Source organism: Ursus americanus, chromosome 21 (genome assembly GCF_024610735.1).
Source record: "Ursus americanus isolate L20-20 chromosome 21, mUrsAme1.1.p, whole genome shotgun sequence".
Taxonomy (NCBI): domain Eukaryota; kingdom Metazoa; phylum Chordata; class Mammalia; order Carnivora; family Ursidae; genus Ursus; species Ursus americanus.
The window spans coordinates 33,987,016-34,011,602 of NC_142147.1; the positions used below are offsets into that span (position 1 = coordinate 33,987,016).

The following is a 24,587-nucleotide window of genomic DNA, read 5'->3' on the forward strand; positions in this document are numbered from 1 at the left end:
GGGCACGAGGGGTGACTGAGGTCGTGGCTGCCCTGCATCAGCTCACAACAAGCCCTATGAGTTTCCCAGGGCTTCCACGACAGACCCCAGCTAAGTGGCTGAGGAGAACAGACCTCTGTCTCTCGCGGTCTGGGTGCCGGCAGCGCTGAGAGCCCACTGACGTCTCGGGGAGGATCTGTGCTTGCCACTTTCCCCGCTTCTGCTGTTTGCTGGCCATCCTGGGTACTCCTCACCCTCCCCTCTCTGCCTCTGTCATCACGTGGCCGCCTTGTCCTGCTCTGTGCCTGCTCCAGATGTCCCCCTTCATAAGAACTCCAGTCATGGCATTAGGGCCCGTCCTAATCCAGGAGGACCTTGCCTTCAGTCGATCATATCTGCAAAGATCTTATTTCCAAAAAAGGTCACATTCATAATGTAGTGGGGAGGGGTTGGGGCTTGCTCATATCTTGTGGGGGCCACATAGGTACCTGTAACACATGCTGTAACCTCTTCCATTGGTAGAATGCCCTGCCTGACGCATCTCCCCCGTCCGACTACTGCCCCATTTCTCCGCCCCGCGGCGGGACCTGCTCCAGGAGCACCATAAGCATCACTGTCTGCCCTCCCCTCCCCCTCCATCTCCAGGCCTGTCCCAGCCATGTGTCCAAGCCTCCCCCTCCCCCCATGGCAGTTCATCTTGTCATCTCACCAGTGACCTCCACACTGACAAAGCCACCAGTCGGTCCTCAGGCCTTTATCTTGCCCACGCAGTGGCATGGATCACAGCTCGTCACACTCTCCTGGATGTTTGTGCCTGGCTTTGGGTTACTGCGTTGTCTCCATTCTCCTCTTCCCTCCCTGTCTGTGCTCACAACGTCCTTGGCTGGGTCTTTGAAAGGTTGGTGCGTCCCAGGCAGGGCCAGTGCTTAGCCAGACTGTCCCCTAACCACCTGCTTGCCTTGCATCTCGCACTGGAATGTGCAGAAGAGACCTGCTGCTTCTCCCCTCGCCCCAGTCTTCACTGCAGTGGACGCGTGACTGGCCGCTCTGGTCGATGGGCCCACGAATCTTCTCGCCTTCTGCCTTCCATTCCCCGTGACCCCCACCCCCACACCTGCTCTGTTGCGTTGCATCTTTGAATTGGGCTTCTGCTTGTACAAGTGGTAAACTTCAGGCTGGTGATATTTGCCTTTGCTCTTTCAATCCTTTCCCAGCCCTGCTCCATACCTTGGGGGGCTGATTCCCACCAACCCGTTCCCAGGTGCCTCTGCCAGCAGGCTTGGCGAATGGGGGCACCAGGATGGAGATACAGGCATATGAGAAGGGAAGCTGGGGCCTTTCTCCCCGTATTTTGTGGCTCTGGAAACATCTCTGCAGTAGGGACACCTCCTTTGTCCCAGCTGTCCACCTGGCTGAAACGGGGTGGACCTTTTTTTGTTCTTCATCGAAAAGAAGTGAAGGAGCGGGCTGGCCTTAAGCTTCTAGTAGAGTGGGGGACTGAGGGGACGTCCCGGACAGGCCTTTCTCCGGGTATAAGGAAACCAGTCTCGGGGGTTGGGTTTGGAAGGGATCTGGCCTTAAACACCAGGTTATTCTGGGGGTCTAAGTGCCAAATAAGTCCAAATACCAAAGAGCACCCACTGCCCCAAATCCCCCTCTTTTTCTTTCTTTCAAATGAGGAAATAGCTGTGCTGTAAATTACACCTATAAATAGAAGGAAGCTCTTCTGAGTTTTTCTGAACGAGTGGTTCTTAACCTTTTTGGGTGACCTGTTTCTTGAGATGCTGATTAAAGCTATAGATCATCTTTCCAGAAAAAAAAAAAAGCATACGTGCAGAGACTTACACAGCCCCCCCCTCCCGATGCTTCCTGGGGGCCTGTAGATACCTTTTCCAGGAGCTTGGTTTTCCACGTGTCATCCTGGACTCCAAGCAGCTTGGCAAGAGGGCGGGGGCGTCCAGAGCAGGAGTGCTGTTTATATCATTAGGGCTTGTAACATGCCAGGGGCTGCATTTCCATTTGTGCCCTGAATTTTTTTTTTTAAGAGAGAGTGCACAAGAGAGAGTGTGCGTGCATGAGCGGGGGGGGGGGGGGGGAGGGGACAGTGGGAGGGGGAAGAGGGAGAGGGAGAAGCAGGCTCCCCGCTGAGCACAGAGCCCTGACTCTGAGCCCAGGCTCAATCCCAGGACTCCAGGATCATGACCTGAGCCGAAGGCAGACGCTTAACTGACTGAGGCACCCAGGTGCCCCTGCGCCCTGGATTTTTCAAATGCTTATCCAGTCCCAGTCTCATTAAAGACGGTTAAGTAATGGTACCTAACCAGAAGCAGACACAGTATGAGTGTGTGTGTGCGTGTGGGTGTGCACGTGCACGTGTAAGGTGCTTGGCCAGTGAGTTGGTGTCATTGGAAGCTGAGAGGAGGGCTACGGCGGGCTCCCTGGCGGAGGAGCTCCCCATCGTTACATCAGTCGTCAGAGAATCAGCAGGCTGTGAAGAGCAGGACCAAAGCTGTCCAGTATTTCTTTCTTTCTCTTGAACTTGAAGATGAAAAGTTAGCTCACCGAAATATTACCGATTTGAAATGTAGCAGTGAGGGTGTGGGAAGGGCTATGCGTTCTCTGGTGGGGGCGCTGGTCGGGACCGCTGTTTGGAGAGCAGTTGTGACTCTGTCAGAGTTCTGTGCACACCCCGTACCCACCCAGGTGCTTCCCTGGCTAGGAATCTGCCCAGTGGAAATATTTGTGTAGCTGGGCAAAAATGACACGTGCATGTGGGTGTTCTTTGTAATAGTGACTCTAATGGCAGAAAATCAGTGATGGATTCCATATTCCATATTATGGAATACAGTGTGGGTTTTCAGAGTAGTGAGGCAGGACTATTTGAGGTTGCAGAATGATATGTAAAGCCTAAAATTAACTGCTGAAAGTTTGGAGATGTGGACATAATATAAGATATAATAAAAGTGAATATCCTTCAAACACATTCTAGAAGGAAACCTACCAAATTATTAAGATAGATTGCTTCTTAGGAGTTAGACTAAGGAGGGGGTGAGGAAGACTTCTCCCTTTTGTTTCATAAGTTTCTGTCATAGTTGCATATTTATAAGTCATAGCAATTATAATTTTTTAATTAAAAAACTTCATTTGCTTTGAGTGGCTTGACTTGTCCAATGTTCTTCTTTTTTATGTGTTTTTCTTCTATTTTCTATTTCAGATTCTTGACGAATTCAAAAAAGATTCTTCTGTGTTCATCTTGGGGTGAGGCGCCTCTTCTGGGGTATTGTTGTTCACGGTGGCTGTGCTGGGTACTGGTGCCCATGTGGGGCCTCCCAGTTGGGCCAGCTGGTGCCAGGAGGGCCGCCTCTGTGGGCAGCCCCTGACCTCCACAGGGACAGGCTCTCCTACTGGGGAATTGGCTTTCCCGAGCCTGTGGCATGGATAAACATGAACAGCAACAGGGTTTGTGACGTGGTGGGAAGGTGGCCCAGAAGGTTCTGTAGAGAAGCCTGTGTGCTTGGGGACCTGCTTTCCCAAAAAGGAGTTTGGGAAATTCCTGGTTAAGCAGGTTTAAGTGAATTAAAATGAGTTGTTACATACAAAGTGCTTCACGTGGTGTGTGGGGTGGCCAAGGGCTTGCAAGTAGTGATAATGGTATTATTATTACAGGGTAAGTACTGCAGGACTTGTCAGGACCTTTACTGTTCTTTTTTTTTTTTTTTTTTAAGATTTATATATTATTTTAGAGCGCAAGTGAGCTGGGGGAGGGGCAGAAGGAGAGGGAGAGAGAATCTCAAGGATACTCCACACTGAGCTCAGAGCCTGACACAGGGCTTGATCTCACAACCCTGAGATCATAACCTGAGGCAAAACCAAGAGTCAGATGCTCAACTGACTGGGCCATCCAGGAATCCCAGGACCCTCACTGTTCTTACCAGTTCCCCAAGTGGGGGATTTATGAAGTGTTCTGTGTTTCCCAAGCCTGTCTGCCTGGGGGAAGTGTTTGTCCTGGGGTTAATGGCACCTGGAATGATTGTGGCATGCTGACCTAGGCCTGCTCTTCAGAATCGGCCCTCATTGATGAGGACCTTCTGGCAGCTGATCCTTCTGTCTCTTTCTAAACCAGAAACCTCAAGACCGCAAAGTATATGACTTTTATGTAGTCTTTTAAGGAAGAGGTTAGTGTTAGACCATGAGGCTGGTTAGTGAAGAAGGTTACAGATACAGTCGTAATTAAGGACAACAGACTCTTGAACCCTGAGTGTTCAGTAAAGGGAACAGCTTAAAGTGTGTTTTATGTCCTGTATTTAAAAAGACACCCCCCCCTCCCATATACACACAGACACCTTGCAAATGCTCAGGGTAAAGTACAGATTTCTCTGGAAAGCTCTGTTCCATAGAAACACTTTCCGTAGGAACCAGGGTTGCTGGTCCAGTGAGGTCCCAGGGTTTCTGTAGCCACGAGAATCTTCTATCACAAGGCCGTCTGTCAGCCGGCTGCTGGCCGAGGTGAAGTCTCCCTGGGTTCAGGGTGAAGGGTTCCCTCGTCTCAAACAGAAAGTCCTTCCGACAGTGGGCCTCTGCCTGCTCCAAAGCCCATGTCTTGCATCTTCAGCCTGATTCTCCCATCTGCCCAGAAGCTGGGGGGACTTCATCTGGCCCCCACTGCTGCTTCACAGCCCTCAGTGGCTTAGCAAACTCTGCATTGTGGCTTCTGAGGAGACCCTCTGATGGGGCCCTGTTCACTTCTCTAGCATTGGCTCCCCTGAAGTGCTGTCCCCAGCAGCCCTACCCAAGCATTTGCTGTATGGTTCAGGTCTACCCCGTCCCCCACTGCTCTCTGCCTCCTCCTCCCCCTTCCCCCCTTCTCTTTTCCATTAGGCCGTTGCATACATGGTTCCCTTTGCCTGAGACCCTTTCCACCTCCTGGTGCGCCCCTCCTCATTCTCTGAGACTCCATCAGCTGCTGCATCCTCCAGGTGCAGGATTTGGGCCCTTCCCTCTTTCCACTGTCACCTCGTCTCCTTAGTGCACCGTGTCCCCCAAGGCCACACTCCTGGAGGTGCTCTGCTGATCACAGGGTGCGCTGGCAGCACCTGGGAGCAGTGAAGTGCACATTCCGGGGCCCCCGGCCTCCCGGGTTCTGGCGTCAGGGCCCCCTTGCATCCAACAAGGTCAGGGATGTGGTGTCTGTCACCTTGTCTCCCCGGAGGGACTCATAACGTGTCTAGTGCAGCTTCTGTGGATTGTGTCCTGTCTGAACATCCTCCCTTTCCCCGAGGGCAGCAACACCGACAGGCCGGACGCCTCCGCCGTTTACCTGCACGACTTCCAGCGCTTTCTCTTACACGAGCAGCAGGTGAGAGGCGCTCAGGGCTGGGGGAGCGGGGCGGAGCCGCCTGGACCGCTATCTCCCCTTCTCCCCACCTGCCACCTGGCCTGTGATTGTCTGAAACATGGGGACTCCCTGTCCAGTGCCACTTTGGTGTCTCAGACTCTGGAAAGAGAACAGTCTCGTCTGGGCTCCTTTCCCAGGCACAAATCGAGGAAGGGGAGAGCGAGAGCACTCCAGGGTAGAGGGGCGTTATGTCCTCAATCCCCCATCTGGCTTCGGCTCCTTCTCCTGGCTGGTTGTATGTGTCCCTTTCCCAGAAGCCTTCCCTGGCTGATGGGAAGATGGGACCAGGCTTATCCTCTGGGGGATGAGACAGCATAACTGTCCTTTAACGAATGACACATGGGGAAGTGTCCCGGCATGTTTGTGGACAGGCTGGTGGCAGAGTGAAGGGATTTTGTGTTGGCAGTGGCTTTCCATCAGAGCCGTTCTACCCAACAGGGCATCTTGGGCACGTCTGGAGGCATTTTGGGTTGTCACAACGGGGCGGGCTGTTGGCACCTGGTGGGTGGAGGCCGGGGATGCCGCTCAACTTTCTGAAATGCACAGGACGGCCTCCCCCGCCAAGGGATTACCCAACCCCAAAGTAGTGCTGCGGTTGAGAAACTCCGAGTTCAGCTGAGATAAACCGGAGATCCTCTTACTAGCTGTGTGACCTTAGGCGGGTGGTTTGACCTTTCTGCTCCCCAGTTTCCTCTGTAAATGAGGATGGGAGCCCCGCTTCCCAGAATTTGTCAGATCGTGATGATCTTTGTGTATGTGTATGAGTGTGTGTAAATATGCATATACATGTAGATATTTAAATTTTTAAATCTATTTCACTGGAGTTGTCTTTACTTTTTTTCCTCCCTCTTTGATTTTTGGGTTTGGTTATTTTTTTTTTAACAGACTTTATTTTTTTAGAGCCATTTTAGGTTCACAGCAATATTCAGTTCATTTACTTCTCCAGAAACTCCGCATTGCAGAACATCTCAGACACAGACAGAAGTGGACAGGCTGGCATCATGGATCACCATGTACCCATCACTCAAAGAAATTATGAACATGTTTTCACTTTTATTTCAACTGTCCTCCATCTCCACACCTGTGTGCCTTCCTTCCCTACCCCCTCTTCTTCATTTCTTTGCTGGAATATTCTGAAGCAAACCCCAGACCGTGTTTCATTTCATTTGTAAACGCCTCAGTGTGTCTCTTTTATAGATACGGACATTTTTTTTTTTTTTATGAAACATAACCCCAGTAGTCCTGTTCTCCCACTGACACTTCTTAATGTCCTCCGATGCTTATCGCACGTTCAGTTTTCACGGATTGTAGAGAAAATAATGAACAGAGACACACGCTTTGCACCAGGCCAGCCACACAGAGGCCCAGACGAAGGTGGTAGCTGCTGCGGTGCCTGATGAGTGGGGACCGAGGACAGGGAGAGGCCATTGCTTTCCCCATGTGGGCTTGAACCAGAGTGACCAAGAGAGGGCTCGTTTGCTCCCCCTGAGATTAGAGCTGAAGTGGGGTGCACTGAAGGGGCTCGTGCACTGTCTGGGCACCTTCATGCTGGGCACCGTGCTCCCAGCAGCTTAAAGCAGAGAAAGGAGCTCATGCTTTTCTTTTTTCCTTTTTTTTTTTTTTTTGAAGATTTTATTTGTCAGCGAGAGAGTGCGCGTGCACACATAAGTGGGGGGAGGGGCAGAGGGAGAAGCAGGCTCCCCGTTGAGCAGGGAGCCCAATGAGGGACTCGATCCCAGAACTCTGGGTTCATGACCTGAGCCGAAGGCAGACGCTTCACCGACTGAACCCCCCCAGGCGTCCCGGCAACACGTAATTAAAACAAAGACTTTGGGGGAAAGGTTTATATACTTCAATTAAATAATTGCCCTTCTAGGAACTTATCCTAAGGTAGTAATGGGAGAATCCTTAACGGAAATGAAAACTCGGAACTAACCTCAAAGTTCCCACCGGAGGACTAGTTAAATGTGCCACAGCCCAGCCCTGGGGCGGCAGGGGGTGGGGGTGCAGGTCAGAGGAAGAGTCCAGAAGTGATGTGCCTGTGTTGGTCTCGGGCTCATTGTTGGGTCTTGGTATTTAATGACTCAAAGCCTCAGTTTCTCTGCTTACATAACATGGAGAGTAATACGTACCTTCTGGGGTTGTGGGAGTTCAAAATGAGCCGCTTTGGGGCAAAGGTTTACCATGGAGTCTGGCATGAGTCCCTGCCCAGTGCCGACTCCGGTCAGTGTTCCCTTCCTTTGCTCTTCTCATCATTTTCATTACATAGCTGCCTGGCACATTACCTCACACCAAACAGATACTTTTTTTTTTTTTTTTTTTAAGCCCAGAGTATTGGTATTTTTAAGCTCTTTAAGGCTGAAGATTTCTTTATTCCCAGCCAGGCTAGTCCCAGGTGACACCTGTGCTTGTTAATAAACGCAAAGGCTTCGTAGGAGAAGGAAGGAGGAAGCCCCTGGCTTTGGGGGGGCTGGGAGGGCTGGGGAGGCGCTGGCATCGAGTAGCCTCCCATCTGAGTTGCGTGTTCTCATATTCAAAATGGTAACACCTCGTAGGCCGATGAGCTGGCTGTGCTCCAGCCTCCTGGCTGTTTTGTGTCCCTACCCAGTGGATTTGCAAGCATCAACAGCAGAGGCTCAGTGTGGGTTTGCCACCCACGTGCCACCGAGGCCATTTCTTACCACCTCATTTGTATCTGTCCTTGTGCCTTTGTGTCTTTCAAACCTCCTGGTCTGACCCTTCCCATCCAACCCCACACGTATCTGGTAGCACATTTGCTTTTATTAACCCGAAAGGCAGAGCTTTTAGAATATTCGGAACCCATACAACATTCGTCAGAGGTGACTCTATGGGTCATGTTGCATCTTATTGCCTCTGTGTGGGCTTCTAGGGATTAGAAAGGAAAACAGGAGAGTTACTTCATCTTGTATATTCTTTTTCTAACGGGCTTCTGCATTTCTGAGCAGAAACTATTCTTGAACCACTGAGTGTGTGTCTCAGACATTCCCAGGCCTCTGAGCGCGGCCTTACTTGGCTGACTCTTTGAAGAGAGGACACATTCTGGGTCAGGATGGAGCCCTCACTCTGCTCCTTACTAGTTGTGTGAACTTGGGGCTGTCATGTGACATCCTGAGCCTCTGTTTCCTCCTCTTTCAAACGACAATGTATGGCTGCAGAGTGGCATGGACCAACCGAGGCGGCCATACGAGGAGGATTGTTTGCACCAGCTGCCAGGATGGGAGCAGCGTCTTTGTACCAGATGCCGTGTTAAATCCATACCTCATTCCATCTCGGCAGTATTCTCATGTGATAGATGGGGGTGCACAGGGAGGGTGTGTAACTTGCCAGGGTCAGCCAAGTGAGCAACCCTGGCACTCTGACATAATTGCGCTTGCCGGCCTCTTCACGCTAATAAATGTAAAGAGCTGGCATAGGGCAGGAGTCGGCAAAATGTGGCCCTCCTCTTGTTTTTGTAAATAAAGTTTTATTGGAACACAGCCATGCCCATTTGTGTGTGTATTGCCTATGGCCCCTTTTGCAGTATGGGAGCAGAATTGAATGGCTGTGACCCAAAGCCTAAAATATTTAATCCTCTGGTCCTTTACAGAAAAATGTTCGTGAAAATGTGTGATACGTAACACTTGATAGCAGATGCCTCTGAAATAGGTTGATATTTTGGTCTTTGATGGAAACCGGATCCTGAGAGACGAAGGATTTTGCCAGCCGTCTTTCTGATGATTTCTTGTTCTTTCCGTCCTTCTAAGGAGCTTTGGGCTCAGGATCTGACCAAAGTCCGTGAGCGGATGACTAAGTTTATCCACGACACCGTGAGGGAAACTGCTGAGCCCTTCTTGTTTGTCGATGAGGTGAGTGGGCTCCTTGTCAACTCAGCTTGATTTTTTTGAATCACATCTGTGACCTCTGGAGTTTATTTTTCCGATTCTGTTCCCTTGGAGGGTTTTGCTGTCATCTGCCGCTGGACTGACTCTGTTGATTGAGAGCTGGTTTTCTTCTAGGTTCTGAATTATACCCTTTTGTTTTCTCATTCTTCTCTACTGGGCTGTGTGTCCTGGGTGGGTTCTTTGCTTTCCCTGCCAGAGGATGTCTGCCACCAGGGAGCATCTAACAACCACAGTGACAGTGACCAGATGTGAAGGGTGGTGGGGCGCCTGCGTCTGCCCTGGGTGAAGCAGCAGGAGAGGTGGGGCCGAGAGGAGAACTGGGGTGCTCCTGCCTCGTGTAAGGCTGTTCCCAGACAGCAGCGTGTAGCCCTGTGCCGCTCAATCTGATTTTTTTTTTTAAAGAAGTGAGGAATTGGGGTGGGAAATTCCCTGCCTTTTCGATGTTAGGATACTGGTGATGTCCTTTTGCTTTACATTGAGTGGTGGGCTCACAAATGTTCATGGTATTATTATGCCTTATAACACACACGGCAGGCACGTACGCTTGTAGTATCAACTCTCTCAGGATACACGTTACAAAGGGAAACATCAGCCAGGTGAGTGAAAATGTGTCCGTACATCCTGTTGCAATCTGAGCGTTCTGCGGTACAAATCTGGGTACCTGAGGCCAGGAGACTGTCTTCTGAGCTCGTGTCAGAGCTGCCATCTGTGTGTGTTGGCCAAGACCAGAAAGATCCAGGCCCCGCCTGTCCTCATCACCCTCCTGACGATCTGGTCTCTGTGACTCTGCTAGTTCCTCACGTACCTGTTCTCGCGGGAGAACAGCATCTGGGATGAGAAGTACGACGTGGTGGACATGCAGGACATGAACAACCCCTTGTCGCATTACTGGATCTCCTCTTCGCATAACACGTGAGTTTCTCGGTGAGCCTGTGATGGGCTGGGCGGCTGAAGGGCGGGGCGGGGGGCGCCAGCGCCGGCTCCGGTGAAGCGTGTGGGGGCGGGCGGAGTGCAGGGCCACACTGCTCAGACTAGAACGTACAAAAGCTTCTGGAAGGGGCATGGGAATGCACCCCCTTTTCCCAGTTGGTGTTTGCAATAATCATTTCTTTTTATGACCCTAAAAAGCAAGTTGGCAAAGTTGGTTTTCACGGATATCTTTTGGCAGCCACAGCAAAGCAACTAGACAAGTTATTGAACTGATACTGAGTGTCTGCCCTGTGCTTGCTGGGTGCTGGGGATACAGCAGGGAAGGGAGCAGGCGCAGCCCTGTCCTCATGTACTTGGAGGGGAAAAGGCCTGCGTTGTTTTGTTTTAAAGATTTATTTATCTATTTTGGAGAGAGTGAGAGTGCAAGCCCATGAGCTGGGGGAGGGACAGAGGAAGACCGAGATAAGCAGACTCCCTGCCAAGTGCAGAGCCCCATGCAGGGCCCAATGCTGGGACCCTAAGTTCATGAGCCAAAATCAAGAGTCGTACACCCAACTGACTGAGCCACCCAGGTGCCCCAAAAGGCCTCCTTTGATTCAAGGATGAACAGGAGTTGATGAGAGAAGAACAGGTGGTGAGGCAAGGAGGAACAGCACTTGCAAAGGTCCGGGGGCAGGAGGAACTGAGGGGGTCTGTTAAGATTAGACTGTAGAATCCAGGAGGGTGAATGGCAGGAGAGGACAGCAGTTCTGCTTGAGTGGAACCTTGAGTGGAACTACTGATGGCTTTGAAGCCAGAGAGCAACACTTTCACATTTACATTTTTGGAAGATTATCCTCATCGCAAAAGAGAGGGTAGATTAGAAGGGAGAAGTGGGTGTTGCTCTCAGGTTCTGCTATTTAGTCCGCTTGTAAGGTGAAAGGGTGAAAGTCTTGGGGCCTGGGCATCTGGAGAGCAGCAGATGGGCACCTTCCCAAGCATCGCTGCTGGCAGGAGTCAGGAAGCATTTCGGAAGGTGATGTCTTTTTCAGGGGCAAATTGATTGCATGGTTCTCTCTTTACCACCATGGCCATTGGCTTAGAGGGCTGAATTCTACCAAACCCAGAGGATAGTGAAGGAACATGAAATCTTAAAAGGGGGGGGGGGTGAGGAGATGGAGAGGAGGAAAGTACATACAATATGCATTTTTATGTCTGTTTTGGTGGACGTGGTTCAAAGCATAGTGAATTCCAGCAATAGTTGTTCAAGACCTGTGCCTGGCCTGCGACCCTGATACGCAAATGGTGGCCCATCATTGGACTAAGGGCCTAGTGGACACCACGGTGGGAGGAGTGGGGGGCAGTACGGTCATTAATTGATTGCCACATGTCAGTTTCACTCCTGATACCCTTTGACCTAGTGCTCCTCCAAAGAACACACAGTCTAGACCCTTCCCTAAGATTGCCGATGTGGCGTTGTCCACATCCTACGATAGTGGCCTGAGCCTAAGGTATGGCCGCACAATTGCTTGTGTCTGGCCCAGATCCTAACCATGGATCTTTCTAGACACGAAGAATTCAGGATGTTGGGCACTTGGGCTGAGAAGTTCCCCAAGATGCCCCAAGGTGCAGGCCTGTCCCTCCATGGCTACCCCCCCATCCCTCAGGTACCTCACCGGTGACCAACTGCGGAGCGAGTCATCCACGGAAGCATACGTCCGCTGCCTGCGGATGGGCTGTCGCTGCATTGAGCGTGAGTACCATTTTCCCGGTGGAGAGCACCCTTACGGGGAATTGAGGTCTGCCATGTAGCCGCTCGATGCTTTTGTTGTCTGAAAGGCCCTAGTCGTGGGCATGAGTGGAACAGGCCAAGGGAGGACCCAGGTGCTCGTAGAATCTGGGGGCAGGGATGTGGCCACCAACTGCCGGGGACCTTTCCCCAGAAGATCTCCCCCTAGGACAAGGAGTGGTGTCAAGTCTGGCCAGGCTGGAATCAGACACCCTGGGGCAGTGTGTTTGGGCATCTAGAGAATGTCCCGATGTAGTGGCAGGGCTGGGAGGCCAGGACCAAAGATGGCTTTGTTACACTGCTTTTCTCCTTCTGCTTCCTTCCCTCTGGGCTGTTTTCTGAGGAAGGCTGAAGCTCTCTATGTTTAAGCAGCTGGCCCGGCCATGGATGCCACCCTGACTGTTCTTCCATAGTCGCTCACAGACACCCCAGCACAGCCGATCCAGGCCCCTGGACACGCTCGGGGGCCCGCTGCTTCCTCCCGGCCTGGCCGTACCACCAAAGGCGTGCAGGTGTACAGGGCTGAGCGAGGGCGCAGAGCACTGATGTGGGCTCTGGTTTTATCAGACACAGTCCTCAGAGCGCTGACTGGGATGCGCTTAATCCTGCAGACAGTTGCCTGGTGCATGGCCCCCGCTCCAGGAAGAAGCAAATGTGAGAAAATTAAGTTCGAAACGGTCAGCTCCTCTTATGTCTGGGGGTTGAAACTGGAGGGGATGTTCACCGTCTATGTAATCTAGTTTTGTTTGAATATTTTACTATGAACTTTAAAAAAAAAAAAGTCTCATTGCTCTGTATTATTTCCACTCGCAGAAAAACAAAGCCAAGTGAAATCAGAAAAAAATCCCATATTATAAATCTTTTTTCAAAAAAGTTAACATTGAAACTAGTTTCTTTTGGACAAATGTATTGGGGACCTTTCATTAAGCAACCAGAGTCTTCCCATAACTGCACAAGTAATGCGTGTACACAGGTAACAGGGGTCCTTGTGTTGCCGGACCCTGAAGGGAATTACGGGGTGTGGCCCCCACGTCCTAGTAACTGAGCCACGGAGGGGCCGAGGCCAACCTCGCAGCTGCCGCATTGTGGCGGCCGTCAGTGGACTCTCGTGGACTCTCGAGGTGGGGAGTGACGGCCAGGTGTCGAGTTTGCACACTTCTTCCCTCAGTGGACTGCTGGGATGGGCCCGACGGGAAGCCCATCATCTACCACGGCTGGACACGGACCACCAAGATCAAGTTTGATGACGTCGTGCAGGCCATCAAAGACCATGCCTTTGTCACTTCAAGGTCAGTTGGCCGATTTCCTGGTAGTTTGTTTTTAAGGGAAAGGTGGACAGATGCCCCCCCCCCCCGCACGCACACACACACACCTGACACACACACAGTCACAGACACTTACACGCATATACACCTGCCTGGCCTCCATCCTCTGGTCACTCCCAACAAGTCTTCCGCTGAGTGTTGGCGCCCCCTACAGGCCAAAAGCACAAGTCTTTCCCAGGTTCTGGAGCCGGGAGGAGGCTGGCGCTGGGAAACCGGTGACCTCTCCCCTCGCCCCCCACCCACGCCACCCCCCCCCCGCCCCAACCTGCTGAGCTGAGCTGGCTCCTCCTGCACACAGCTTCCCAGTGATCCTGTCCATCGAGGAGCACTGTTGCGTTGAACAGCAGCGCCACATGGCCAGGGTGTTCAAGGAGGTGTTTGGCGACCAGCTGCTGATGAAGCCCACGGAGGCCAGTGCTGACCAGCTGCCCTCGCCCAGCCAGCTGCGGGAGAGGATAATCATCAAGGTAGGTGGCCTTGGGTGGCCTGTCATTCATCCAGGAGAGCCAGTGGCTTGAGCCAGGCTCCTGGTCCCACTGCCTGGACTCACACCTGCTCTCCTTACTGAACTCCCTGAGCGACTCTGGGCAAGGTCATTTCACCTCTAGGTGCCTCTGTGTCCTCACTGGTCTTGGGAGGTTAATAATAGAGCCTACCGCATCAGCTGTGAGCATAACGTGAAAAAATGTGTGCAAAACGCTGAGGACTGCCCCTGTCCCATAGCAGGTGCGATGTAAGTATTAACCATCATTCATGGATTCTTCTGGCAAACCTCCAACATGCCCCTGTCTGAGTCAGGTCTCTGTGCTGGGGGTGTTCCATTGACACAGGCTTCCTTCTTGCCCTCGGGAGCTCCCAGGCCAGTGTGCAAGATGGACATGGACTGGAGGTGGACAGTAGCCCCCAACGGCTTTGCGTGCTAATGGGATGAAGGGGGTGGCTTGCCAGGCGCTGTGGGGAGAGATGGAGGGAGGATTAGCCCCTGAGAGCCAGGGATGACAGGGACAGAGGTGATGTTTGGGGATCTGTATCACTAAGACGAAGTGACCAGATATACAGTAGCTTAAAGCATAGAAGAGGTCATTTCTTCTTTAGCTGGTGGGGAGTGTTCTAGAAGGTTTGCGTTCTGGTCCACAAGGCTGTCAAGGGAACCAGCATCTTCTTACCTTGTTCTACGATCTCCCAGGGAAAGGGTTTTCAGCTGGGGTTCTGTAGACCCCAGAGATTCCACAGTTAGAATCTGGGGTATGGTAGCCTGTGAACTTTGGGGGGAAATGTTGCCTCTTTATTTTTATTAACCTGTAAGTAAAACTTAACATTTCCTTCCATTGTGAATATTGGCGACAAGCCCCTGGGGGCTTTGTCACCTGCGGAAATCATGGATATTTTCATATCGTGTTTACAGTTATTACAAATATCTCAAAATAATACTGTCCTCATCACTACTTTGAAATTATGGTGGTTAATAGATTTGACTGTAGATCTTATATAAAAAGTTAAAAGGAAGCACATCTATTTATATTACTAAATATTTAATATCTTAATAACTGTATTTCAATATAGTTTGTTATAATTCTGTGCATTAAAGATGATGTTCTGAGAAAGGGCTCCATCGTCTTCCCCAGACTTCGAAGGAGGTCCCTGGCATGGAACGGGGGGAGGCTCTGCCCTGGGGCGCTGTCCCGTGCATGTGGGTGATGGTAGGTTGTAGGCTCATCTGAGCTCCAGCCCATAGAAGAGGCAATGCGAGTGTGTCCAAGGCCCGCGATTTCTGGCAAACAAGCGGGGTGCCAGTTTGATGTGTCCCAGCCTGTCCTGTGTGTCAGAACTGTCATATGACCACAGCTCCCACAGAGGGGGCTGAATGTGAAGTCTCCAGGTGGGGAGCCCTTGGCAGAAGGAGTGGGGCGGACTTTGTTGTCCAGTAGCAGGTTCATATGGGAGGATGGACAGGTGTTTACTAGGCAGAGAGGGGGCAATGCCCCCAGCTTGGGGGAATAACAGCCATAAATGTGTGGTGGTATGAACATGCGGCACGTTCCTAGACTGTCCCCGGGCCCTCAAGATGCACTGGGAATAATCCCTGCGTGCCAGGAGGTCATGGTCTAGCGGGGAGACGGACACGTCAACAGAGGCGTGCGAGACGGTGTGAGGGGCTTTCTCAGAGGGTCATCCAGAGGAGGGGGTGTGGGTGCCCGCAGGGTAAAAGCACCAGCGTATCTGAAGGATTTGGCTAAGACCCTGGGGCAGTTTTGTCTGAGACACCAAGGGAAGCTTCCAGCATGGGGAAAGCAGGACTGGAGGCCAAGGGAGCTCTGCTGGGGGGGGTCCACGGCTTCTCAGGCATCTGGTCAGTGAGTCTGCATTTCTCTGTAGCTTTGCTTTCTTGGGACTGTTCTCTGTGTGTCCCCAGATCTTTTCTGGCTCTTGTTTTTGGGTATGAAGTAGTGAAGGCCGCTGACAGAGCACCCGTGGCCTCCCGGTGGTACTCCGTGGCCCCTCCTTTCCCCAGCAGGCGGGAACAGCATTTGTGAGCCTGGCTCGACGTGACACTAAACACAGTCCAGTCTCCTACAGCTCTGAGAGGTGGCAAATCGCAGGCCTCAGGCCCACTTTCCAGATGGGGACCCTGAGGTCTAGAAGGTGGCTTAGCTGAGGTTGGGGTTAGTTCCTGCGTAAGAAGTAATTCAAAGCCATTCAAAAGGAAACACTTAGATCATGCCTCAGCATTTACGGGTGTCTTTCATGGTCACTGGCTGTCATTACCCCTATTTCACAGGGGAGGTGACTGAGACCAAGACAAGTTGTCACACAGCTAGTGAGGCCCTGAGTCTGAGCCCCAGTCAGACTCCCAGTCCTGAGCTCCCTCCATCGGGCCACCAGAACCAAGTATTTATAAATACTGGCCTGGGGGAGCGTCAGTACCCACCTGCATGTAGGTTGCTGTAGTTTCTTAGTCTCACCGATGAGAAGTGTGTGGCCCAGAGAAGTGCAGCCACCTGCCCAGGGTCACACAGCTGATACAGCAGCCTAAAACTGTGTCCCTGGTGTGCATTCGATAGCTGTTCCTGCCTTTCCCTGCATGTGCCAGAGAATGTGGGGCATGCAGGTGGTATCACTGATACACTGAACATTTATCGAGCACTTACTATCTGCTGAGCTGCCACAGGAGATTCAACAGGGGGCAACACAGAGTCCTGCCCTCGTGGGGCTTAAATTTTTTGACAGGGGAGACAGAAGACAGATAGACAAAAGGGCCAAGAGTATGGAAAATAACTCCCAGGGGCCAGAGACTGACAGGGATGGGAAGGAGAGTGGAGGCTAGTTTTAGATCCAGTAGTTTGGGAAAGCTCATCTGAGGACGTGACACTGAGCACAGAGCTGGATGTAGTGAGAGAAGCCAGGCAGAGAGAACAGGCAGTGCAAAGGCCCTGAGGTAGACGCTGCAGATAGATGCTGGCTGGCTGGCTGATGTGGATGAATGCTTGCTGGCTCAAAGCTCCTAAACTTGGGTCTTGAGGGAGACAGGCTACGTGTATTTTTTTCCCCTCAGCATAAGAAGCTGGGCCCGCGAGGTGACGTGGATGTCAACATGGAGGATAAGAAAGATGAGCACAAACAACAGGGTGAACTGTACATGTGGGATTCCATCGACCAGGTGGGTCTCCTTGCACCCCTTCTCAGAGCCTTGAGTGCATCTGAGGCCTACTAGAGAACTCTGAGAACATTCCTGTCTTAGTCCCGTTTTGACCTTTTTTTTCTGCATTATTAATATTTTGTTTTGAAATCACTTTATATTCCACCTAACATACTACACGTTTACACGCACACTGAGAATTTTTATATACCGTTCACTCAGCTTCCCCAAATACTAAGATCCTCCATAACCAGACTGTGATTATTGGAAGCAGGAAATGAACATGGGTGCAGTACCACTAATTAATTCATGGACCTTATTCCAGTTTTACCAGTTGGTCCACTGATGTCCTTTTTTTGGTCCAGGGTTCAGTCCAAGATGTGACAGTGCCTTTGGCTGTCCTAACTCCTTAGTAACCTTCTACCTGGGACAGTTCCACCTGAACCCTTATTTTGCTGAGAGGAGTGCGTTTTGAATGCTAATGCCACTTCTCACATCCTGTAACCTAACATGCAAATCTGTTTGCATATATTTTGATATGTTTGTTCTTAGATCCTAGAAATATTATAAATTGTTAGTGTTTAAAGAATTAAGTCACAGATGTTGAAGAGTCTTTAGACAAACTGGCTGAGAAATCCTGAAAGTCAGAAAAAGTGGAGGTAATAGAAGACTTGTCACTAGACCCAAAAAAGGATCCCATCATTCATAAAAGGCTTCAAATTAAATAAATATGAACTAGAAATTTGATACTCGGTTGTATCTACTCATAGACACAGTGAATAAAAAAAGTCCTGAAAATGCGAAAAGAACCCAAAAATAGATGTTTTAGAAGAAACGTCTTGTAGGGGGTGGAATTCCCTGAAACTACTGGAAATGTCTAGGAAAGTGGGAAAGGGGCGTCCCTCGTACCTGCTGGGGCGATGCCGGGCAGGGCCCCTGGGCCCCAGAGTTGATGGGGCAAAGACTGAGGGGGGAGCTAACGCTGGTTTCCCTTTCTAGAAGTGGACTCGGCACTACTGTGCCATCGCTGATGCCAAGCTGTCGTTCAGCGACGACATTGAACAGACTGCAGAAGAGGAACTGCCCCAGGTAGGGGACACGGCCTCCCAACCCTGCCTTTCTTGCGTGGCCCACAGGCCCCGACATCCTCAGCCCAAGAGCTGCCTGTTTGGGTACCGAGGTCTGCCTGGCTCTTCTCTGATTGGCTGGCTGACCAATCAATGAGATTCACGGGGGTCCTTCCGGCTCTCTGAAGGGCCTGATAGGCCTGTGCTCTGGGTGGGAGGGGCGGGCATTTGGAGGCTCTGTCCAGCCCCACCTCCAGCCTGATTCCCAGCTTTCCTGCCCTCCCCCCTCCGGCTGCTGGCCATCTTTGGTGCTCTTTCTTGAGTGCAGCCTCCAGGGCTCTATGGCTCTCACACTCCTCGTGCAGTAGAGTTGAAACCTGTACTGGGGACCCCTTAGCCCATGTCTTAGGACTCCAGGAGGCCACCACCCATGGTGGCAGGCAAGCGAAGGCAGTGGAAGCCGTCTTCCCAGACCTCTTGGGGTGAGGGCAGGCTGAAGCCAGCCTGTCTGCTATCCAGTCCCGAGCCAGCATGCTCAGAGGGACCAGTCTGGCCACGCAGGGGGTCTGGTCGAGGTTCTCAGAAACTCCTCTCTTTGCGGCCCAGGACATACCCCCTACGGAGCTGCACTTTGGGGAGGAGTGGTTCCACAAGAAGGTGGAGAAGAGGGCGAGTGCCGAGAAGCTGCTGCAGGAATACTGTGCGGAGACAGGGGGCAAGGATGGGACCTTCCTGGTGCGGGAGAGCAAGACCTTCCCCAACGACTACACGCTGTCCTTCTGGTAAGGGCATGCCGCCTTCGCCTCGCAGCTGGCCAGGTCGGGGGCCATGCGGCGAGTTGTGCGAGCCCAGGCCTAGACCAGAACCCCAGACTTCATTTAGGGATCCGTGCGGGGCACAGGTGGGCTGAGGCAGGTGAGGCCCAAAACACGCAGCAGTCAAGATTAGTGGTATTTCAATGCAATATTTTTTAAAAATCAGAAGTAATGAAAAATCCGTGATGAACCACAGTATCATCAACATTTTAAGTAAAGACAGGATCTGACTCTGCACTAAGGATGGTGTGGTCTCACTTACACCCCCCCCAGTCCCCCACTCCTGGCTCTAGAGCAGGTGGGGTGCCCCTGGGTAAGTCACTCAACCTCCTGCAATCTCTGTTTCCTTGTCTCTAAAATAGAGATTCTAAAGGTGGCTTTATGGAGCTGTTGTGAGATCACTCACTCACTCACACATTAGTACCTTCATTCACTAAAGGATATTCATTGAGGGATTGCTCTGTGCTGGGCACAGCGATCAGGCAGACAGGGTCCCTGTCCTGTTGGAGATTAGAGTCTGATCAGGGAGATAGACAATGAAAAAGTCGATCTATAAATGTAGTTGTGATACATGCAATGCAAAAAATGCTAGATGTTACAAAAGTCCGTGAGCGTGGGGCCTGATGTAACATTGGGGGAGGGAGTGATCAAGGAAGACTTCCTGCAAGAAGTGGTGTTTCAATGAAGACACATTGTAACAACATACCTGTAATAGTGACAATTCATACCTACAAGATGCTTCCCATGTGCCAGGCAGCACAGCTCAGCGAGGACAGACCACAAGAATGATGATGTGGAAGCTCAGAGAGGACAAGTCACTTGTTCAAGGTCACTTAGCACATAAGTGTCTGAGTCAGGATTTACACCTAGGCCATCTGGCTCCAGAGTAGGAGTTATGTAGGTAAACGTAGGTGGAGGAAGTAGGTAGAATGTTCTGGATTCCAGGCTAAAGGCCCATCCTGCGCTAAATCCCAAGCCTGTTCTAGGAGCAGAGGGAGGCCTGTGTGGCCACTCATAGTGCCTACCCTTCCATGCCCCTGGCTGCAGTTCTCCCCCCGCCACGTGCCCCTCCCCCCTTGCATGTTCTCTACCACCCCGGGTGCAGGAAGGGCCAGTGGGCCCAGCCTTGGTGCTAATGTTGTCCCTCTCCCTCCAGGCGGTCCGGCCGGGTCCAGCACTGCCGGATCCGTTCCACCATGGAGGGCGGGACCATGAAGTACTTCCTGACTGACAACCTCACGTTCACCAGCATCTATGCCCTCATCCAGCACTACCGCGAGACGCACCTGCGTTGCACAGAGTTTGAGCTCCGGCTCACCGACCCTGTGCCCAACCCCAACCCCCACGAGTCAAAGCCGTATGTGTGCCCGTGCTCCCGGGGCAGCAGACCTCAGGCCCCAGGTTTAGTGGGTGCAGACACCCAGGCGGACTGTGTTCACCAGTCAGAAAAGCCAGCCTTGTGGGGGTGCTGGGGCCCAACTTCCCACAGGGCCCCTCACCCAGGCCCCCTGGGATCTCTTAAATTCTCCAGGATGGCCGCAGTTTCCAGACACCTACTCTGCCTTCCTTTTTATGCTCTGTGTTCTCTTTCTCTTGGCTCCCCCCCTGCCCTTCTCCTTCACAGTCCTGAGCTCTTGGGCTTTGATCTTTGGAGGTGGATTTTGGCCCAGTGATATCGTTCTGCTTGTCCAAGCTCATTCCTGTTCATTCTGAAAGTGAACAAGAAAAAAGTAATCGCACAGATCTCCCCTTCATTGTTTATCCAGTGAAATGAATATTAGTTATAGCTTGCAAAGGGTTAACCAATTCTGGAAATAAGGGGGGGAGTTATTTTTAAGCAGAAGTCTGCTAAAATGTATATTACTGAGAGGCCTTGTAACTTACAGCTGCTTTCTTTCTTCTGTCTATACTCGTATAGGTTGCCTTTTAAAATTTGCTGTTTCATATCTTTAAAAGTAACCGAAGACCAGCCAAACAAAAAGACCTTTCTAAAATTCTGTTCCCTGTGTTCTCTGCCTCTGATTTTCTCTTCTCTGCAGTGACAGATGCTGGCCCTGAGTCAGGCTGATGGGGTGGGGGTGGGGGTACAGTTAAGTTAAATTTATTCTCTCGTGCTCCAGGCAGACCTACTAGAGGAATGTCTTAGCTACATTTTGGTGGTCTTTTAAAACCTGCTATCTTCAGCGGCATTTTTGGGTGGGGAAGCCCACGGTGTCATTTCCATGGTGCTTTCTGGGGCCCTATTCCAGGCATCGTCAGAGCCCAGTGCTTCCTCCTCCATGGGGGGCCCCCTCACTTGGCCCTTTTCCCTGTGCCGTAGGTGGTACTATGATGGGCTGAGCCGCGGGGAAGCAGAGGACATGCTCATGAGGGTTCCCCGGGATGGCGCCTTCCTGATCCGGAGGCGGGAGGGCACCGACTCCTACGCCATCACCTTCAGGTGAGCGGGCGGGCGGGAGCCGGCACATGCTCGCCAGAGGAGGCCTGGGAGGGACCGGTGTGGAGAGCAGAGGGGGAGCTGCAGGCGGAGGTGAGCCTAGGTGTCCGCGCCCAGTGGGTCAGTGGTGATGACGACAGCGGTAACGAGAGTAAGAGCAGCCCCGCTAGTGGGAGCTTTCAGGGTGCGGGGCACAGGTCTGTGTCCTTGAGGGTAGCACCTGTTCCGTGAACTCCTTCCATCTTCCAGCAACGTTATGACCATGATCCTTATAGTTCAGAGGAGGAAACCGAGGCACGAAGAGGTTAAGTAACTTGCTGAAACATGCAGCCAGTAAGTGGCGGAGCTGGCATTTGACCCGAGGCAGCCCTGGCAGCCCAGAGCAGTGATGTGACAGCTGCTTTCCCCCCCTCTGCTCCTGCCACCCAGCACTGGCAGTGGGAAGGCCATATGGTCCAACCATCTCTAGGACTGTGGTTCTCTAATTCCACCCCAAGACCCCTGATTCCTCCAGTTTCCACCAGGGACAATGTTGGGGGGTTTCAGACCCAGTTCATCACACTGTCCCTCCGTCTCCCCTACCCCAGTGTATTGGGGTGTATGGAGTTCCTCACTAATGTTCCAGACACCAGGCTACCTTTGAGGCTCCATCTGCCTGAGTCCTTCATTGCAGCCCATGAGGGGTAGATTAAGTACTACAAGTAGGGAAATGGAGGCCCAGAGAGGTTAAGTGACCTGTCTAGAGCCACACAGCCTCGTCCCGGGCTGAGGCCGACTTTTAGCCTTGGACTTACCCATGTTCAAAGCCTGCTCTCTTCACTATGAGGTCTAAAGAGGCTTATGGGCCAAATTGAGCCTGGATGTTTTGCTCAGCCTGTATGGTTTATGATAAATACTGAGAAATTTCACTTGAAAATTTAGATTTTTTCTTAGGAAAAGTGGGAAGAAGTGGAAGCTCTGGACCCACGTTCCCATGTGGTGATGATGGTTACCAGCGACACAGTAGGGGCCCTGGTGTGCCAGGCTCCTGTTCCTTCCGTTCCTGTTGCCCTGGCCCATCCCCCTTGGTGACCCTGCCAGGCTGCCCCCTGGGCATTTGGATCTGCTCCCTTCCCCCCTGTCATTCCTGCCTCCTTGGGTGAGTGGGTGGTGATGGTGATGGTGGTGATGATGGCCATTATCATTGCCATTTACTGAGGACCTACTGTGTGCCAGCTCCAGCCAGCATGGCTCCTCTGTGCTTTGTGCTGCCAGCAGGGAGGCTCTGGGCTACTTGGCATTGGGGCAGCATTGGAGCCTTTGCCCTTTCCCCCAAAGCTCTTGGTGGTGCCTCCTCCACCTGGATGGGATTGGGCATGTTTAATGAACATCTGTTGTACCAGCCGCCATGTTGGGTGCTGGGGATTGAGTTGTGCTGTAGTTGTGTCAATCAGGATGCTTTTGCGTGCAAGTGATAGAAACCAAACTCAGTGGCCAAGCAACCAAAAAAGTTGGCATGTATTGGCGGCCAGCTGAAACGCTCAGGAGCCGAAGCTGGCTTCCAGCAGGCCTGGGTCCACGTCTCCCCTGGCAGCCCTCCGCAGACCAGTTGTGCGTGTCTTGGTGCTACCCTGCACTGGCTTCACCCAGGGAGCCAGTGTCTAGTAGAAAAGCCGAGTCCTGTGATACATCGTTCCCCCGGCCCCCCTGCCTGTCCTGGGTGTCATGGTTCTGACTGGGCACCTCAAGCTGGCCGTGGTTGGCATTGCTTCACTGGAACCATGTGGATGAAGATGGGATCCCCAGTTGGAGGCTTGATTTTATACGTCCACCATTCTGTTTGCGTATCTGCCCTCCCCATGAGAATGGTGGTAGCCTAAAAGCTGGAGTTTTTAATTTTTAGGGATCAGTAAATGTTCAGATGTTCAGTGAGCACCTACTCTGTGCCAGGCTCTGTGCTGGGCTCTCAAAACACAGAAGTGATACAAATCGGCATGTCCTTGCTCTCATGAGGCCAACAGTCTGCTGAGAATGAGAGATGTCCTATTGCTCGCTTGTTTCTCTTGAGCAGATCCCTCTTACTTAGTGTTGCCTTGCCAACAGCAGGTGGTCAGGACATGCTGGCTGAATGAGCCCGTGAGGAGGTCCTGGTGTCTCGAAGAGGAGAGGAAGGGGAGGCTATTTCCATTGTGTTGGGAGGGTGAACGTCCCCAGTCTCCACCCACTGCCTGCCTGTTGGGGCCACGGTCACTGTAATAGTCAAAGATGACCTCCCTCCTCCTGGACACACAGACTTTTTTCTAACTCACTGTGGTCAGGGTGTCACTGTCCCTCACTGAGAAGTGTTGCCTGGGGCAGGAGAGTCAGGCACATAAACACATCGCTGTAACGTATGCTAAGCACCACAGAGAGTGATCGGGCAGGTGACGGGGTGAGCAGGAGTTCTAGGGGGACCAGGTGGGGATCTGCTCCAGGCAGAGGGACACCACAGATCTGGAGGAACTTTCCCTCCCTCGCCCCCGTCCCCAGTATCTGTGGAGTACCTCACCTGTGCCAGGTGGTGGTCTAGGTTCTGAAAACACAGACTGAACTTCTGGATAGATCTTTACGGGAGAGGACAGGTGTCTGCTTTCAAGTCTATGCAGAGAGATGAATCTGCTGTCCAGGTGTGATCAGCGGGAGGTGGACACCCAGTGGGACACGGGAGCAGGGGCTTCTTGGCAGAGCTGAGTAAGACCTCAGGTCACAGTGTCTAGGGGATTGTAGCAGCCAGGGGACAGGAAGGTACGATTCACACTCAGCCCTGTTCTGTCTCCCTTTTTGATTCTTCTTTTGCCAGGGAAGCCCGTTTTGGTTTGACCTTGGTTCTGTTTTCCTAACCATTCATTTGTGGAGTACCCTCAGGGCACCAGACACATCGAAGAGGGCTTACCCTGGGCTGTCAGATGGTGGTCCTAACACTTGCCACGGGACAGGAACTATCGTTCCTGGCACTGTGGACAGGGAAACAGAGGTGCAGTCAGGTTACCAGAAGGAACCAGAACCTGACCCCCACTCTTAATTAACCTCCAAGCCCTAGAGCCTCCCTGCCTTAGGGAGTTTTTGTAAGAATTTTAAAATTTCTTAATTATGTGAATATGTTCTTAGAAAAGAGTGGGACATCGCAATGAAGGCTAAGGCTTCTGTGGTCCTTCCCGTCTGGGTCCTTGTCCTGGTAGAAAGCACAGTTTTCTAACTGGTGTCTCTTTGAGGACTCCTTAAAAAAAAAAAAAAAAAAGTCTGCTACATATATGTACTTTGGAAAATACAGTGCCTCTTTGTGTGTGGGAATTCCCTTTGATTTTTAAAAAAAT

General features: G+C 51.8%; 1 protein-coding gene across 5 annotated transcripts in view; it reads left to right on the top strand.

Moving 5' to 3' along the window:
• The window catches only part of PLCG2 (phospholipase C gamma 2), a 141,215-nt gene that overhangs the window by 72,104 nt on the left and 44,524 nt on the right, over positions 1-24,587 (top strand). For all 5 annotated transcript variants that reach the window (XM_045796076.2, XM_087870639.1, XM_087870640.1 and 2 more), the window contains 12 exons: positions 3,194-3,237; positions 5,263-5,335; positions 9,139-9,240; positions 10,070-10,188; positions 11,853-11,938; positions 13,143-13,263; positions 13,598-13,766; positions 16,853-16,957; positions 17,936-18,025; positions 18,610-18,785; positions 19,975-20,175; positions 21,139-21,258. In XM_045796076.2, coding sequence (XP_045652032.2) covers positions 3,194-3,237; positions 5,263-5,335; positions 9,139-9,240; positions 10,070-10,188; positions 11,853-11,938; positions 13,143-13,263; positions 13,598-13,766; positions 16,853-16,957; positions 17,936-18,025; positions 18,610-18,785; positions 19,975-20,175; positions 21,139-21,258 — 1,406 coding nt within the window. The remainder of the gene's footprint in view (positions 1-3,193; positions 3,238-5,262; positions 5,336-9,138; positions 9,241-10,069; positions 10,189-11,852; positions 11,939-13,142; positions 13,264-13,597; positions 13,767-16,852; positions 16,958-17,935; positions 18,026-18,609; positions 18,786-19,974; positions 20,176-21,138; positions 21,259-24,587) is intronic.